This window comes from Vipera berus (genome assembly GCF_964194415.1).
Source record: "Vipera berus genome assembly, chromosome: Z".
Taxonomy (NCBI): Eukaryota; Metazoa; Chordata; class Lepidosauria; order Squamata; family Viperidae; genus Vipera; species Vipera berus.
The window spans coordinates 38,574,296-38,593,468 of NC_138205.1; the positions used below are offsets into that span (position 1 = coordinate 38,574,296).

The window sequence follows — 19,173 nt, forward strand, 5'->3', positions numbered from 1 at the left end:
CTTTTTCCGCTCCTGCTCCAAAACAGACGGAAGAAAATACGAAAATATATAATGTGCCCAATCATGTTAACATAGAGATACAGGAAATCTTTAATTTTTTGCTTACTGACTGAAATTAAGGAAGTCAATGTTTTCAACGAGTCTAATTCTAAATTTAATTACGTCTGAATCCAAATGTTATAAAGACTGCTCTTTTTGGTATCTGCAGAGACTCTACTTCCGGGACAACCTCTCCACGGGAGACGCGCCGGAGTCCCCGTTTGTTAAGGGCAAGAACCAGGAAAAGGAGGAGCTTCGTGCTATTTCTGTCTTCGCTTAGCGCACGCGCATTTCTGGCCAGTGTTGATACCGGCGAAGGAAAATGGCGGTGGAGGGGTCAGAACAGGTAGGCGAGTTCTGCGGATTGCTGAGTCACAGTAGTTGCTGCCACTTTATAAAAAAAAATGGTAGAGAAGGGGGAGAGTTGGCAGCGGCTATTTTTTGTTCTGTTAGTGGGACAGAGGTCGAAGGGATGTAACTTCGGAAATAAATGGGCGATCATTGTATCCGGGAAGAGCAATAGGAAGGAGATGCGGCCTGCCTGAGGATGGCACTTCGGTCTAGAAGGGCGTTTGTTGCAGGAGGGCAGTAATTACAAAGGGGGGGGGGGAGATGGGAATGTGTCTCGTGTGTATGTTTACCTCTGCGGATGCGCGTGTGTACATCCGCTATACCTCGAAAACCACGTCGGGAGCTGAGGATATTTATTCTAAGTGGGGCTAAATCTTTGGAAATGGGATTTAGGAGTTTTAAGAGAGCTTGAGCTTTGCTTTCTGCCATAAACCTTCCCGTCCCCGCCCCACTTCTAAAAATTATATTTTTGGCTTGGGTGGGGTGGGGGCCTTTGGGATCACAAAAAGAATGATAGGCTGCCCATTTTTACACCTGGTCTATCTTGTACTGAATTTCCATGATGCATTTTTGTGCTATCGCCTGCCATGTAAATGTTTGTAATGAGACAGATAGATAAATTGAAAGGTGGGGGAAATGGATATATTGTGATATATTGTGAATTTTCATGTTGTTGCTAATTCAGATTATTTAAGAGGACTTTTCTGTGTAAGTGGAGTTGTGAAACATGTAAATTAATTATTTTTACAGAAAGAAAATGATGGCTTAGGGACTGAAGGAAGTATAAAATGGCAGTTACAAGGTGCCAGGAATTACATGTGGTCTGACTGAAAGGCTACACTTGAAAGGGAGGTTGTCTTATCCTGTTCTGCTTGTCCTTGACAGATGGACCTGGATGAGGGCAAGGGTGGGACAGGGCTGCGCCAGTATTACCTGTCCAAGATTGAGGAGCTGCAGGTAAGAGTTACTGATTTCCTAAAAGCTTAAAATGTTATTTTCTTTGCAAATAGACATTTTCTTCTGATGGGTATATTAAGCTTTGAAACGTTTGGAATGTAGTTGATTTGAAATGTGATTTCTAGATAACTTGCAACTGTATCTTCATTATGACTGATGGTAATTTGTGTAGCATAATGTAGCATTTGCATTAATGCTTCCAAAAGGAAACAGTAGATTGTAAAACCTAGGGCTCATAATTGTGAATAAAGACAGGTATATATTACAATATGCAGGAAAAATGGGGTTTTGACATATGTTTATGATGTTTGATATGAATCTTTAAGGCACAGTGCATATGGTCCTAAAAATGAAATAAACTGGGGAATGAACTCCTTGCTAATATGAGAGCTATAACACTTGGTAATTAGTATTTTATCTAGTTTATACCAGACTAGAATAGAAATAGTGCAGCTACCTTTGATTGTCTTAATGGATAGCTTAACGTGGTACAAATGTATTGTAAACTCCTTTGCTTCAGATTATATAATGCTTATAGCAGTGCAGATATGCTTTTTATTTTATTATTGTGACCTCTAAGCAATGGTAATTGATTTCTGCCCTGGTTTTTCATGAGGTATTGCTTTTTTCCCCTTTTCCTTGAAGTTGATAGTCAATGATAAGAGTCAGAATCTCAGGCGTCTGCAGGCCCAGAGGAATGAACTTAATGCCAAAGGTAAGTTGGGAATAGTATTTTGGATTGATTTTGTGATCAAGAAATAAAGAGCAGAATAACCAAAACTCTGTAAATATTTTGGGAGTTGAATATGGTATTTTAAGCAAGAGTGGTATAAGTTAATTGAGATAATTATTATAGGTAGTTACTAATGACACAGATAAAATTATTTTAGGCTAGAAATGACACATTATACAGAATTAGAAAGAAACTGATGCTTGAAGTTGGCTCATGAGGCTACACACCTTTTGGCTAATTTCTTGATAATGACAATATGGAGACAGTTTTTAAGCTCCAATAATATTCATTAACGTTGATGTGGCTATATTTTTATATTATATCTTCTAAATAGCTAAAACCAAATTTATATTGTAGAGCACAATGGTATTGGTCTGCATATTTATTCATAATTATATGAATAAATTAATTATTTTAATATTAAATATAAGCAGAACAGTTTTATGAAACATGGTTTACTAGTTAAATAAGTTAGTTTAAATAGATATCTTTGCAGTCTTCAAATTTTTATGCATATGAAGTTTATGTATAAACTTATGTATTTTATAAGCTTATAGAATGTGGTTTTCTAGGCAAGGATAGATGAAGAGAGTAGCTTAGTTGATGAGTAGGAAATTGTCTTACTCGAGATGTTCAAGACATCTGAATGCCAATTTGAATACATTGACTTAAGTTTTATTCTTCTGCCATCTATTCAATCACCCCATGTTGATGCATTATTTATTGTGTAAATACTTTACATATTCTAGTACGCCTGCTTCGTGAGGAATTGCAGCTTCTGCAGGAACAGGGTTCCTATGTGGGTGAAGTGGTGAGGGCTATGGACAAAAAAAAGGTGCTAGTCAAGGTATGGTCTTCCTTCCACACATCTATCTATATTTCAGATATTTGTTCCCTCATTTGGAAATAGACTGAAGTAGGAGCAGGGTCTGAGAATAATAGTGTTTAGTATTTTTGAATCTTTATAGCAAATGTATAGGGTTAAAAAACCTCTGCTCAAATCTTCACAGTCAAGATTGTTAACATAAAATTGCTGTGGAAGGAGGGGAAAAGAGAAGAGTTACATGTATATCATAGGTAGTCCTTGACTTGTAATGATTTGAAGTTACAACAACACTGAACAAGTTACTTATGACTGGTCCTTGCATTTATGACTATCACAATATACCCATTATCATGTGATCAGATTAGGTGCTTGGCAATTGATATGCATTTATGATTTTGCAGGTTCCAGGGTCATGTGACCATCATTTGCAATCTTCCCAGCAGCTTCCAACAAGCAAAAAAAAATGTAAAATTGGGTGCAATTCACTTAACTATCTTGCTTAGCAACAGAAATTCTGATCCCAATTGTGTCCCTAGATCTAGGATTGCCTGTACTTAGACAATTAATATAATAAATACTTTGTAATCTTTGTAATCCTTAGATCTGTGAAAAAAATTAGTAGCAGCTATGTTATATTTGTGATGTTAGATCAAAATTGACAGTGACTAACACAAATTTATTTAGGGTTATTGTGGCAGCTGAAATGTTTAAATCAAAGACTACCTAGTTAACAGTTAAGCCTCTTATGTAGCTTGCCACAATATTTCAGGACAAGAGCAGCAAATATTTTATTGTTTATTAGATCTTGCCCTCATTTCATAAAGTAACTCAAGGCAGCAAATATACATAACATGGTTTAATAGTGAATGTTGAATGAATCCAGTTTTGACCTGCCTTGCAAAATAAACTATACTAAAATAGTGGAGGGTTTTCTTCATAGCTGTTTCATTTGCTTTTGCAAAAAAAGCTATGGGCTTTTTTTGCAAAAACACCCTTGCTTATTGACCTTAGTTTGTTAGCTGTTACAATACAAGAAATGTTTTTTTCCAGAAAAAGTTAATTAACCATTCTGTCTTTCAGGTTCATCCAGAAGGCAAGTTTGTGGTTGATGTGGATAAAAACATAGACATCAATGATGTGAGTAAGCTCTTTCTAGATTCCTGGGGATAAGGAAGACCATATATTCTTTCCTAGATCTTCTGGATTTGTGATTCCCCCCTCCCCAAATAGTTCATCAGAAATTAGACCTGCTTGCCTTATGTACAACTTATTTTCCTCTTTCTGTCCAGGTGACACCAAACTGTCGTGTTGCTCTGAGGAATGACAGCTACACACTGCATAAGATACTACCAAACAAAGTGGATCCTCTGGTTTCATTGATGATGGTGGAGAAAGTTCCAGATTCCACCTATGAGATGATTGGTGGCCTTGACAAGCAAATCAAAGAAATTAAGGAAGTGATTGAGCTTCCAGTTAAACATCCAGAGCTTTTTGAAGCTTTGGGCATTGCTCAACCAAAGGTAAGTGAAAAGTGTTTCAAAGGGGTACACAAACCTTAAACAATTTGAAAGGATATTAAACTGCTTTTGAAAAAGGCTTCAATAAGAGGGGAATGTCAGAGATTAAGAGGATCTATAGCAGACATGTCAAACACAAGGCCCGGGGGCCAGATCTGGCCCGCGAAGTGGTTTCATGTGGCCCGCGAAGCCATCCTGGAAACAGTGAGGGAACGGCCCCCACTGCCTTGGCCCTGGCCCAGAGACCCTCCTTCTGCCAGAGACCCTCAGATCTGTCCCACTCCTGCCCAGGCCCCCATAGGCACCCTTGATGCGAACGATGTAGAGCTGGCCACGCCCACCCAGTAGGCCATATGCACTCTAGCCATGCCCACCCAGTAGGCCACGCCCACCCTGGCCATACCCACCTGGCCCCCTGAGGGCAACCGCAATGCTGATGCGGCCCACAGTGAAATTGAGTTTGACACCCCTGATCTATAGCATATGTTTTGTTTGGTGTATATGGTCCAAAAATCTTAGTACCTCTTACTACCTAGACCTGGGGAATAATGTGCTTGAGGTGTTGGAGCACCATTGTGGTTCTCTGTACATAATGGGCTAGGTAGATTGAGGATCTCCATATGCAGTGTTCTCTGAAAAGCAGTAGGTAGGCATTGTGATAATTCAGTGGGTGTTGAGGCAAGTTTATTTGAAGATTTCTTCTGTGGTTATTTTTCTCTTGCTATATAGTTTAGGTTATAGCTGTTAGATTTAGACATCCCTTTCCTCCATAAATTTTAATTTATTAAATTGATTTCACACAAAGCATTGTTTCTCTATTCTCTGTCCATAATAACCTTGTGAAATGAAATAGACTGAGAGAGAATAACTGAGAATCAGGTAATCAGTTTCCATTGGTAAGTTGGAGCTTTTGCTTGAGTCTTTCCAGTAATAAACTTCTGATTTAATTCACTTGAGAAATGGATATGAATAGGAAGGTGGCTGAAGCCTTGGACCTGATTCTATTTGTGTGGCCCCTCTTGACCTTTTGTTCTTGGTATTCCCTGTGTTTTATGGAGGAATTGAGAGAGCTGAAAAAGGTCAAGACACATATACAATGCCACTGTAGGAAGATGAAGGATGAATCTAATCACAAGTTAGAGCCACTATTGAGATCTACATTGTACAGTTAAGAGTGAGGAAATGTCAGTATTTCACCACTCTTACTGTGTCGAGTGCTTCCTGATGACGTTTAGCTTTCCTGGGTAAAGGGGCTTTAAAGGTTTGCCTTCAGGCTATGCTTAGAAAATTTCAGTTGCATCCGATAGACAATGTCTATCTGGATTTATTCTCAGTTGGAGACAAAGCATGGTGCATGGAGATACCTGGGGAATAAACATACCCAGTTATCTGGGAACAGTTTGATCCTCTTGACCTAAGGTAGTGGACAGGGTCTGCAGAATTGTAAGAGTTTATCCTTCACGATGGACTGAGTATCAATTTGCAGATAATATCCAAGGTACATCTCTATCCTGGTGCCCTTTTGTGGTGCCTGCTGTGATCTGCATGGGGAACAAAGGGCTTCAACTGAACCCTGGTAAGACGAAGTCATTGTAAGTAGGAGGCACCTCTAAATCTAAGGGGTTCAACCATGTTTGGTCTTGGATAGGTTGTCCCAGACAGACTTGGTGTGTAATCTGGTGTCTTCCTGGACCCATGACTCATAGGTGGTAGTTATGATTAGGAGGGCCTTTTTGATTGGCAGAGTCTAAGAAAACAGTCTTCTCTGCTGTTACCCTTGTGCTGTGGACCATCTTACTCACCAGATGTGATGGGCCTGCACTCTGATGGCCTTCTGGAAGAACACCAAGACCTGCTTCTGATAACTGGCATGGGGATCTGACAGCAACATTCAATCCTGGGAGTGGCTGGTGTCTCCGTTCACCTTTTTAACTTGTTAACTTTTGTTTTTATCTATGTTTCTTTTGTATGGCTGTGTGGCTTTTGTTTGTAAACCAACCAGATGGGTAGAGTATAAATTCGATAGATAAATATTGCAATTACAGCCACTTTGGGAACTTAATTGCTAATTGCTAAATGATACTGAAGTTGATTCTTAATGAAGCACATCACTACTTCTCCAAGACAATGTATTAAACTCATAGCCATCTTTCCGTGCCTATGAATGTCTTGTTTCATTGAGTAAGAATGGAAGCTGCCTACAGAGTTGGGTGCCACCGTACTGCATAAAGTCCCTGATTCACTCTTTGAACTTTGAACTTTTTTATATTTCCCACTAATCTTAAGTGCTCTCATATAGGGTGTGCTATTGTATGGACCCCCTGGTACTGGAAAAACTTTGCTGGCCCGGGCTGTGGCTCATCACACTGACTGTACCTTCATCCGTGTCTCTGGCTCTGAGCTTGTGCAGAAATTCATTGGAGAAGGTAACTTTTGGAAAAGGATTATGTGGTTTGGAATTTTAATTTAATTTATCCAATTTATGCATTGCCCAATTTCCATCACTATGGAATTGCACACAATTTTATGAGCTTTTTGCTGCAGTTGTTAAGTGAATCTCATGGCAATTATGTGACCATAGGATGCTGTGGACATAAATGATGACTGCCAGGTATCCAAATTTTAATCAAGTGAGCATAGGAGATGCTGAAATGGTCATAAGAGCACATACTGGTCACTATTCACTTTTTTAGCACCATCATAACTTTGAATGATTGTAAGACAAGAACTACTTCTAATTGACATGTCAAGGGTTCCGATAGACAAGACCAAACAAATCAGAACTCCAAGGCTACAGATTTCCTCAAAGAACATGTTTATTGGCTACATAAGTATCGGCACGGTCAAAAGTGAAACCAAGTCTGAAATCTCCTTCAAAGAAAGTATCCCACCCCAGTGAAACCAAGTCTGAAATCTCCTTCAAAGAGAAAGTTTCCCACCCCATTGCTATGCAATCAACTGTTTCCCAATAGAATAGCTTGGCGGGCTTTCTACCCAAATACTCACACACCCCACCTAACAGATAGAAATTACCTTGGTTCCCATGGGGCAGCGAAATGTTTAGACTAGCAGAAATCCTCTGCACCCTCCCATTCTTGTGGCAACCTAGAACAAGCAAGATGGCTGCAGCCAGGTTCGTTGTAGAGTTGACACACTTTGAATTGCACCTAGGAGACTGATAACTAGTGCAACTAGTGAAGCAGAGTTGTCACAAGGATACATTGAATTATGCTCATTACTATCCATGCTGCTGAATTCTAGACCAGTTGAAGCTTCTGACTGCTGTTCAAGGATAGCCCTGTGCATTGCAATATTTAAGCAGTATTTTCCAGGAGATGCACTTCAGCAATATAGTAATTGTGTGCAATCTGGAGTTAAAAAGATGCTTTGGAAAGGAATTCAGGCATAGACAATGGAATTAAAATTAGAACTGCAGCAAAATATTTAAAAGAATCCATGTTTGTGGAAGGATTAATGTAATCATTTCACAGGGCTAAAGGAGTTAATATGCTTGATTTATGATGGCAGGTGCACGAATGGTGCGTGAGCTATTTGTCATGGCACGGGAGCATGCTCCTTCCATCATCTTCATGGATGAGATAGACTCCATTGGTTCTTCCCGCTTGGAAGGTGGATCTGGTGGGGACAGTGAGGTTCAGCGTACAATGTTGGAATTGCTCAACCAGCTTGATGGTTTTGAAGCCACTAAGAACATCAAGGTATGTTGAGAGAGGTGTGACGTCATAAGCTTGTGTTCACTGTTTCTGCTAAGGTAGAATTTTTAAAATCTTGCTTACATGACAAAGTCATTGTGACATCAGACATAGTTCAGACTTTTGAAGAAATTTATAAATAATGACAGGCCAAAATGAAAGAACGTAATGATTTTTTAAAATCTATGAAGGCTTCAGGGGGTAGGTTTTTTTATTTTTTTGCTTTTTTTTTAAACGGTTTGAAGTTTTTTTCCCCTTAGTGGCAGAAACATTTTTAATCTTAGATAATTACATATATGAGTATAAAGTTATGCCACCAATGAAAATAAAGGAGAGGGGATGGATAAAAAGAATTTGGATAGAGAAAGTTCGTTATATAAGAGACTTGTAATAGATAGCTCAAAAGACACACTTTTTAGGCTTGGGAGTAGGATAGGATGAATGTAAAAAACACATGTAAACATTAACCAAAACAGGGTCCTGGCACCAGGCTGCAGCATGCAAAAACTGGGCCACACAAACAAGCGAAGCCCTATCCACAGCATGCAGGTAGCATGTGAAACCACACCCTTTCCAGTCCACAGAAAAAAAATCTCTCCATGGAACTGGTCCCTGCTGCCCAAAGAGTTGGGGGCCCACTGCACTAGAATATTGACTACAGATCAGTAACTATATTTTTGCAGGTAATTATGGCAACCAATCGCATAGACATCTTGGATTCAGCCCTGCTTCGACCTGGCCGCATTGATAGAAAAATTGAATTCCCACCTCCAAATGAAGAGGTAACAGAGTTAGTGGGTCAGCTTTTTATTTGCTTATTCTAATAGATTTTCTCCAATAAAGAGATGCTGGAGAGGAAATGTCTGTCAGCTGTATTGTATCGTACTTTCTATACTGTTTTGGCTCTCCTTTTTGATTCCAATAGGCTCGCCTAGACATCCTGAAGATTCACTCTCGTAAGATGAATCTGACAAGAGGAATCAATCTGCGGAAAATTGCAGAACTAATGCCAGGGGCTTCCGGGGCTGAGGTCAAGGTAATGGAGAAATTTGGATTTAAATGGATGCCAGATTAGTTGCTGAATCTTTTAAAGTGAATTAATTTTTTAAAAAAAGATCATGGACTATTAGAAATATGTGGGGATATAGTTTTTCAACTTAGTTTTGCACCTGCGAAGAGAAGGGATATTGGCAAATATTTTCCTGATATTTTTATAATACCATTCAAATGTTATTTTGGCATTCTGCTGTGATAAACTGTTTTTCAACACTGAAGAGACCATTATTTTCATGGTTCTTTTTTACAATAGATGAAAATAAATGTTGGTGTTAAAGCACATAATTGCTAAATGTTTGAAAAGAAGTATTTCCAAGAATTAGTGCTTGAATTAAAATTAGCACCTTATGTATACGTATGATTAAAAATCTCCACTCAGCATTAGGAACAATTGTATTGTTTTTATATGAGGCAAAAGATGGTTGAGCTCTATATTTGAATGGAACACGACATATGGATATTGTACAAATTTGTGTTGCAGGGTGTGTGTACAGAGGCTGGAATGTATGCACTAAGAGAGAGGAGAGTACATGTAACTCAAGAAGACTTTGAAATGGCTGTAGCAAAGGTACTGTTGGTGGTAGATATAGAGACAAAGGGAATACTCAGTATTTACAGCTGCCTTCCAACAAGTTTTTCTTATATATTGAATTATAATGCTTTTAATTTTGATTCAGAATATCCACTAGGCATGCTAACTGTGTGATATCAGTACTCCTGGACTTTTAATGACAATTAGGATTGGAATTTCTGTCAGTAAGTGATATGGTCATAAAACACGGTTGCATCACTTGATGGCAATCTCTGCAATCCTGGTTGCCATTGTTAACTGAATCCTGTAGTTGTTTGGTGAGGCAACGTCCTGTTGGCTTCCTAAAGCAAGAGCAACCAGCAGGAAGTTGTAAGTCCTAGACTGGCACACACATAAAAGGGTGAGTGTACAAGAGGCACACATAGAAAGTCCACAAGAGGCATGAGGTAGGTCAGGAAGAGTGCATGGGGGTATATTTGCCTTCATTTGTGTACAAGAAGGGACGTTGTGCATAAGCAACATGGGTCAGGTGCAAGAGGGAATGTGAGGCACAGATCACTGATTGTGCAAATGGCCAGCACAAGCACAAAGGGGCTGTGGAGTATGCATGGTAAGGGAGACTTATTGCAGCAATTTCTGATTGTCCCTGCTGGCTTCTCCATAAATTTCTGTGGAAGTCAGCATGGAATGTTGCAAATGGTGATCATGTGATTGTGGGGTTTCAGTCTTAAGTATGAGTTAGTTGCCAGGTGCCAAGATCACAGTCACACGACAACAGGGGTGCTGGGAAAGCTGGAATTCTAACTGGTCATAACCACCATTTGTTCAGTGCCATCATAACTGAATGACTGTGAATAAATAATTAGGGTGATTATTAAAATTGTAACTGGGTTCTGCTTGTGGTTAGAACCAGAACTGCCTTTTTCCAGAGAAACTGTATCAGCATGTATTAATGGAGTTCTCAAAAGTTGAATTATTTGAAGTTTGATATTTAACTGGGTAGGTGAGTGATAGCAGACTTACATCAAAAACTGCATTTTTTATTAAGATAGGATAACGAAGGTAACTTGAAGGTACAACTTATGGAATTAATAAGTTGAGAGGGATTTTTTGTCAGAGAGAGATAATAAAATGTATGGATTTAAACAGCTAGCCTAGCGGTAGAAGAAAGCTTTTAAGAAGCTGCAATTTATGTGTTATCTTCTACTTTGTTTTTAATGCTGCTTCTCCCTTGACAGGTGATGCAAAAAGACAGTGAGAAGAACATGTCTATCAAGAAGCTCTGGAAGTAATAAAAAGTTGCTGCTGTTTCATCAAGTTATTTCCTATTACGTCATTTACTTGTTTTTCATGTAATAAAACAATATAAATGATCATAAACGGAGGAGGAAAAAGGTTTTTTTTTTAATTTGTTCAGTTTTTCAGCATCAAAATTAGTTTATAAAACCGAATGAATTACATGTTTTCTCACTGATGAGGTCCTCCTAAAAGCCTGGTTAAGTCTGTCTTAACATCTGTCTTTGAAAGCCTTTTCAGTTCTGTTTTCACGTTTTCGTACTTCTACTCTAATTTGTAGCTTGGAAAGGTACATGTTAGTTATGTGTGCAACTATGCTACTCCATGCTATTCCAGGACAATTCTGGAAGTAAGTCTTCCAAACCAGACTGGTGTAGAAAACAACAAGAGTCTGTTCCTGGGTTGAAAATGTTTGTGCATCTCTGTACCTATCAAATGGCAATAAATATATTGAAATTGTAATAAGTTTAAGATAGAGGGGAGAAAAACTGCTTAGGGAGAATGACTTGAAAAAAAAATGTTATAGTTAGTGATATTAAAAGAACTCATTCACACTTTATTGATTAGCTTATTTTGATCTCTTCAGCAAGAAGTTAAATCATGCATCCATGAATAGAAACAGTTAACTAAATAGGTTCCTTTGCTTTATAAAGGGAAAATTGTGCCATAACAAAGATTTATCTACTTAATTACTACTGTGAATTTCTGGAAATAGTCCTGCCAATTAAACTTAGTAATTCAATAGAAAGCCTGATTCCCCACCCTGTTCCCCCTCCTCCAATAAACTTAGCAGTAGCAACTATTTATTGGGCTGCTTTTGTTAAAAATTACAAATTTTTGTGTGCAGTAAATCAGGACATGCAATTGTTGGGAGCCTAAGTAACTTTCAGTGAACTCATGGCAAAGTCTAAACTTTTGGGGAAGAGGTTTCTTAAGTCATCCTTGAACTATGTGATCAAAATAGTGTTTCCCCAAAAATAAGATCGGGTTTTGTTTTTTAAAGAAGCACCAGGCCTTATTTTGGGGGGATATCTTACCGACAGCCCCGCCCAGGTCTTCTGCAGCTGAAAGAGCAGCTTCATTCTGCAGCTACATTCCGGTCTGCATTTTGCAGTCAGGCCTTTCTGGAAGGCCTATGCAGCCGAGTGTGGAGCTATGGATTCAATCCATAGCTCGGTCCTCGGCTGCAGAGGTCTTACAGAACCGCACTATGGATTGAATCCCTAGCTCAGTTCTGGGCTGTAGAGGCCTTCTAGAAAGGCCTGTGACAGAAATGCAGGCCTGGCTGCAGAAGACGCTGCAAAAGTGGGCAGGCGAGGAGAGACCTGGTTGAAAGTTAAGTGGGTACGGGATGCATCTGGCAGCTCCACATCCCCACACTAGCTTGATTTTTAAGTGTGTGTATCACCCCAAAACTAGGGCTTATTTTTGGGACAGGGCTTATTAGTCCCACCCCCAAAAATCAAGCTAGGGCTTATTTTTGGGGCAGACCTTACAGTAATAACAAAGTAATAATATCATATATGTGCCATTGTAAATACGGATGAGTTCCTAATGTGTTACTGAACAATACTTTGAAACTACTGCTCTTTTTAACAAGTTCAAAGTAGCCTTGTCATTACATTCAGAACCAGCTGAATTATCTCTGGTGATCAGCCACAAAACTAGATGATTTCATGTACTCAATATAGTTGGAATTGTTTCCTTTTGAACACGCTGCATATGAAAAATAATTTTGCAGTCTACATCAGAGGACCCTATCCTCTGGGCCATGGCCAACTGCTGAGCCGTGAGCCATTTGGAACCGGGCAGTGGAAGTGGTGGATGAGTGCACATGCACATCCCCACTTGTGCAAGCAGCGGGAAGGCATGCGCTCAATTTGTGCAAGTGGTGGGCATGTGCGCCTGCTGCTCACAAATGGAGTGCATGTGCACGCTTGCTGGCCACTCGTGGAACCATTCCCCCCCCCCCCAATCTGCAGAGCTGGAAAGGTTGGGGAACATAGAACACAGCGCTGCTCAAGGGATATGCAGTTAACATCGTGTCTTCTTAATTTATAGTATGCTATTTACCTTTTATAAAAAAAATTCCCATTTAACACACTAGCCAGTCTACCACATGGTTTAATCAGTGTCCCCAACATCCACCCCCCTGCGGAATTGGAAAACAAGATTTTTAACATCAGTTGCTGCTAAAATGTATGTTTATTTTTTAAAAAACTAACATAAAAACTGGTAACATACTTGCTTATAGATAAACATCCCATCAGCTTCTACTTAGCCAAACTATATCAAGGAGCAGGCCAGGAAGCAGGGTGATAATCTTTGGAAGATTTAAGTGCTGAGGGCCCAAAAGCTTGGAAATTGAAGGCACTTGAAGGAAGTTAGAAAAGGTTGAGGAAATTACTACTTACATCCTTTGCCAGGAATACTACTTCTGGCACTCTAACCTTATCATGTAATATACTCTCCATTGTTCTAAATCACACGCACACACACATACATGTATATATTAATGGGAAATGATTGTCATTAACAGCATAGTAACATCTGAGCACCGGCCTTTCTTTTTGATATTGTGGAATATCAATTGCATAGGGTAGAACAGAAGTCACCACCAAGTATACATTAAAAAACTTTCTACAGGAAACAGCTCTGCACCGCAGCCCGACAAAAGAAGAGATAGTGCAAAGATTAAATGCCAGCAAAACTGGCAGGAATGGACACAAGCTTTGATTAAAAGTGAGCAGCACGTTCTTGCATTGCAAGACTGCAAAAGCTCTGCTAAGAGGTAGAAGCAACTCAAAACAAAAATTCCCAGTCTCCCAAAGGCTAAGCACATATGAAGGGCAGGTTTTGGTGAAGGAGAAGAGCTCCCTTTTCTCTGCTGAAGGATACCTTATATGAGCCCACAGAGAGTACTGAACATATAATATGCAATAGCAGCAGAATCCACCCCCACACCTTCCAAGAGGAAAGGACAAGGACTGTCTGCCTATTGGTCCATTCCAAAGTACCAAGAGGTGTGGAAGAACTGCAAAAGAAGGCAGCACTAAGTAAGGCGAACACCAAGCACTTGTTCCAGTTCTTGTCTGCGCTGCTGAACCTGAAAGACAGAAAACCATTATAGAGTTGGATGAGAACCACAAACAGAACAAGCATCAGATGCATATATGGCTCCTTCCTTACAGAAATAGTATGGAAAACTCTTTAAGTGCTCTAATTGCCATTTCAGGACAAATTATCCATGGGAGAGAGAAAAACAGGGAAGTCAAATATTTTTTATTTTATTTTTATTCCATTTATATCCCGCCCTTCTCCGAAAACTCAGGGCGGCTTTACAAACTTAGCAGTAGCCTTCATTCTATGTATATGCCTGCTTATTAGGGCTTTCACACACCCCCAAGCGGCATTATTACAAAGTCAGCTTAATTGCCCCCAACAATCTGGGTCCTCATTTTACCTACCTCGGAAGGATGGAAGGCTGAGTCAACCTTGAGCCTGGTGGGATGTGAACCTGCACTAATTGCAGGCAGCTGGTGTTAAGGAGGCATTAGCCCACTGCTCCACCAAGGCTTTTATAAGAAAATATAAGAAAATATAAGAAAAGCACCTTGATCAGCTTTGAAGACTGCACTGAAAGAGGTGCTGCATTAAAAATACAGTTCTATGTTCACTCTGCCTCCATGTTGAAGGAAAATATGTTAGGTATTTTTTTAAAAAAAAAAAGCTACACTGAATTATGCTCTCCTACCTTTGCAAAGATGTGTCGTCCAACAGCTTCTTGCATCCATGGTTGCTGATAGAAATCAGCCCTTCTCTCTTCTTCTGGGTTCCCAGCCACATCTGTAATAATCTAAGCCAAAATGGAGGCATGGAAGATGGTATTGTGGGACATTTAATGTTTCAAAACTGAGACTCGGTCATACTGAAATTTAGCTAATTGTGAATATTGTAAACTTAGTTAGATTTCAATCTAATTCTGGGGTTCCCAAAGATTGAAAAAAATATACAATATAAAAAATATAAAGGGAGGCAGTAATACAGAAATGCCTGTATTATATTGCACCATATAAATATTATAACCAAATAAGGTGTATAATATTGGGCAGTCAGAAGCATTTGAAGAATACATAAACATGTTATCTCTATTTTATTTTTCCTTCCTATTTAAAATTCATCTTTCCCACTCTGTGGAATAAATGATCTGCTTTGCATATTTTTCCTTTCTTGAAGATATGAAAAAAAATCAGGAATTTTTGGGGAAGGAAGGAAGGAAGGAAGGAAGGAAGGAAGGAAGGAAGGAAGGAAGGAAGGAAGGAAGGAAGGAAGGAAGGAAGGAAGGCTTCAAGCCTCATAAAAGAGTGGGATCAGCAAACATGTAAACAAAAAGGCAACTAATTTCTATCTAGAATGTAGCCTGAATTTCAAAATGTATGGGTAGCTGACAGGATAACTTGCGTAATTTTGACTGTTAGTCTTAAAGGAACTGAATATTTGAATTCAAATTCATAGAAGCTGCCAAATAAAGGACAGTAAAAGCCAAATTATGTAAGCATTCTAGTAATTCCACAAAAAACAATTATGCTAACAAGCCTTATTTAATTCAATGTAGCTTACTTTGAACTATACATGTATGGAGTTATAAACCCCTGCATAAATCCTCCCAAGTCATCCAAATACTTACCTTCAAATCCCTCTGTTGAGATCTGATCCACTCCTGAATAAAATCCTGAGGATTATTACTAAAACTCAGCATAAAATCTCGTTGTGTCTTCAACTGATTAATAGATTCAATTGTTTCATGAATCTGTACAAAAATACAAAAAGTTCCTTATGAAAAAGAACAAATTTGCCAGGACTGAATAAGTCTGGTAAACATACAACATAACCCTTCTAAAGCTGTTCTATTAATGTGGGGCTCCCAAGATTTGGAGGGATATCTGTATGTATACTGCCTGCAACAGACTAGTAATGACCATCGATCAATAGTCTTCAAATCCCGCAACACTGTATAGCACCAGCTGCTATTTTAAATCAATACATTTGATATTCTGGAGCAGAAAACAAGCAGAAAAAAGTAATAGACATACAATATGAATAGAGAGCAATGGGAATGAAAGAAGTGAGAACAGTAACTTCCTATTGTCCTTAGACAACATGGTGTGGAAGAAAGATTAAAGAGATAATACAAATTACTTTTACTTCTTTTTCTAATTTTGATTTTTCCTTTGCTTTTTCTTTGTACTGTCATAATTTTTAAAGGTCAAGTCAGGCACAGAATTTACTCATCTCTCTACTGATACTTTTCTAAGTTCAAGCAACAGGAAGGTAACAAAAATTCAAGTTTTGAAAATCCATTTAAAAGGAAAGAAAGATACATGGCATGCAATGTAAATCAGGCACTAAATTTGTATACTTCCTTTGTTTGGATCTTTACAATTAAAGGTCTAAAATACCGTGTGTGCGCACGTGCACATGTGCACGCACGCGCACACACACACATTTATACAAACTTATATTAGGTGTAATATAATTCTAGTTTAATGTTTTTAGATTTCTTTTTCTTTTTGTCACTAATTCCAAAAAGGTTCTAAGTTGCTTAAAAACAATGCTGAAGTAAAACAGAATAAAAGAAAACTACAAAACAACAATTACCTATTGCAGGGAAGGCACCTCTGATATCATTATTCCCCAGAAAGCGTCTAGGGATTGATGGTGCAGTGGACCCCCTCTCTGAGATAGGTAATTATTACACTTTATTTTGGTTATTTGCAAATTGCTTATAATCTCTTTTGTAAATGAATACAAAAATAAAATTAAGAACAGTAATATTGCACCACTGAAAATATGTCACTAAATTGTGGCAATGAGATTTTGTTGGATTGCAAATGGGATTGTTTGCTCCTCTATTTATTGATCTGTTGTTCTGAGACACCTTAGTAGCCAGTTTGTTTTTTATTCTCAAACATAGATAGAAAGCATTGCATATGAGAAAGTTTTCCATGCCAAGTATTTTATGAATGCTAGTAGAATTAAGTAGATCTTTTTAAAGGGGATGTGTGTAAATATAGCATCATGCACACTACATTATTCCTCAAGCTAAGAAAGATAACAAGTTTTAGTCTTTTTCCTACCGCATAGTTGATAATGTGTTACCTTGATATCCAGGGAAGCAATTTCTTGCTGATTAGTGGTGGAGGCCAAGAAGTTGCTCATTTGGGCTTTCAAGGGATCATCTACTTCTACGTCAATGTCATAACAGGCTGTTTTCTTTTGATCGTTAGGGTCCACGCTAGACAAGTCAAGACAGGAGGATATAATTAAGAGGTGAGAAGTATCCTTCCTTAGAGTTATGTCTTTACCACCACACTGTACAGATAGGTATAAGGACTAGATTCTCTCTTACATTACCGCAGTAGCCTTCTAGAGAGACAGTAAAAATCTGAAATGTAAGTTTTCCTTATACCAAATAGGATGTGCAAATTTGAACAGCTCCAGGGATTGTAATATTTGGATATGCATCATAAAATATTTTGTTTAAAATATGTAAACATTGCCTTTCCTGGGCTCCTGTGGTGGAACCCCTGGCTGAAGGAAAGGAGGCCCTAATGGGGTACTTAAAAGACATTCCAGTTTAGAGTCCATTTGGAGGAAGAAAGTGTTGACCTTTCTTCCTTAGGTCTATATCTGCTGTCTCCCAAGGAAAGGCAGACTGTCTGATGAGACAATAGTATTGATTGGTAATCAGCTATAAAAATATCTATTTGAACTTTTCTCAGGGCTGTTCTAATTGCATTGGCCTGATAGCTCAGAAGAGTTTGCAAATGGAAAATGATTATAAAAAACCAGATAACAGAATTTCACAATTCCATTTATATCCCGCCCTGAGTCTTCGGAGAAGGGCAGGATATAAATGGAATTAAAAATAAAAAATTTTTTAAAAAAACCTTTCTTTTAAAATTATCTGAATTAGAGAAAGCTTGAAATTCAAAAGGTCACTAATAGAATAATTCAGATATAAATGAGGATAAATTTCTCCAGAGATAAGAAATGTAAAATAGATAAGCAGTAATATTATTCTAATTGTTCAGATTAAATACTTTCTCTATATTCAATTTATACAGAAGCACACCAAGACTATTTCTAATTCACAAGTAACAACTCAGAAAGCATACGGCTTGTTAAAGACCCAGAAGGCTCTCCAAAGACAATTTTTAATGAATACATGTGATATGTATATGGATACAGTTAGGTATCAACTGAGCGTGTAATTAGGTTGTTCCTTAATAATTTTAGGGAATCTAAAATCTTATAGTATCAATCATACCTGATAATGTGATTGATAACAATGGGATCTGGATGTTGTAAGAGTCCTGCCAGTTTCATTGGAATCTCAGAAAATCTCATACGGCTGCAGTTGAAGATCTAAAATGAAGCAAGAAGACAAACCTTAGTAATTCCAAAGGAATAACATCTGGAGAAATAGGTGTGCTCAAAGTAAACCCATGGGACATTCTAATTCTAAGGATCGGATCTATAGTGTGATAAACACTATTGTACAGGCAGTCCTCGACTTATGACCACAATTAAGGCCCAAATTTCTGTTGATTAATGAGACATTGGTTAAGTGAGTTTTGCCCCATTTAACAAACTTCCTTGCCACAGTAAAGTGAATCACTGCAGTTGTTAAATTAGTAACATAGTGGTTAAGTGAATTTGGCTCCCCCATTGGCTTTGCTTGTCAGAAAGTCGCCAAAGGTGATCACATGACCTTGGGACACTGCAACCGTCATAAAGGTGAGTCAGTTGCCAAGAGTATGAATTTTGATCATTTGACCAAGGGGATACTGCAATGGTCATAAGTGTAAAGAACTGTTATAAGTCACTTTTTTCAGTGCCGTTGTAACTAAATAAACTGTTATACGTTGAGGACTATCTGTACTGACTGTTTTTAATCTAAATATCCACGTGTGTACCTACTCATGGTGAATTACTGTTACTGTTTACAATCTGCCTGGCTGATTCGATCTTGCAAGATCCGTGCACTGGGTTCCTTCAACTAACAATGTCCTCTATCAGAACCCTGAAGTATGCCTTCTCTATAGCAGTGCCTATCCGCTGGAATGGTGTTCCCTGAGATCTGGACAGCT

General features: G+C 38.5%; 2 protein-coding genes across 2 annotated transcripts in view; one reads left to right on the forward strand and one right to left on the reverse strand.

The window, feature by feature from the left end:
* The first annotated feature begins 295 nt into the window (after positions 1 to 295).
* Positions 296 to 11,805, forward strand: PSMC5 (proteasome 26S subunit, ATPase 5). Its single transcript, XM_081343478.1, has 12 exons — positions 296 to 385; positions 1,276 to 1,347; positions 1,993 to 2,062; positions 2,830 to 2,927; positions 3,987 to 4,043; positions 4,196 to 4,426; positions 6,723 to 6,849; positions 7,952 to 8,142; positions 8,820 to 8,918; positions 9,062 to 9,172; positions 9,674 to 9,760; positions 10,963 to 11,805. The coding sequence occupies exons 1-12, from the start codon at positions 362 to 364 to the stop codon at positions 11,014 to 11,016; spliced, it is 1,221 nt and encodes a 406-aa protein (XP_081199604.1). The 5' UTR covers positions 296 to 361; the 3' UTR covers positions 11,017 to 11,805.
* Positions 11,806 to 13,212: 1,407 nt separating this feature from the next.
* SMARCD2 (SWI/SNF related BAF chromatin remodeling complex subunit D2) overlaps positions 13,213 to 19,173 on the reverse strand; it is a 66,180-nt gene continuing 60,219 nt past the window's right edge. The window contains exons 9-13 of the mRNA XM_081343479.1: positions 18,351 to 18,448; positions 17,180 to 17,315; positions 15,708 to 15,830; positions 14,775 to 14,876; positions 13,213 to 14,126 (exon numbers count right to left, since the gene is read on the reverse strand). Of these exons, the coding sequence (XP_081199605.1) occupies positions 14,073 to 14,126; positions 14,775 to 14,876; positions 15,708 to 15,830; positions 17,180 to 17,315; positions 18,351 to 18,448 (513 nt within the window). The 3' untranslated portion in view covers positions 13,213 to 14,072. The remainder of the gene's footprint in view (positions 14,127 to 14,774; positions 14,877 to 15,707; positions 15,831 to 17,179; positions 17,316 to 18,350; positions 18,449 to 19,173) is intronic.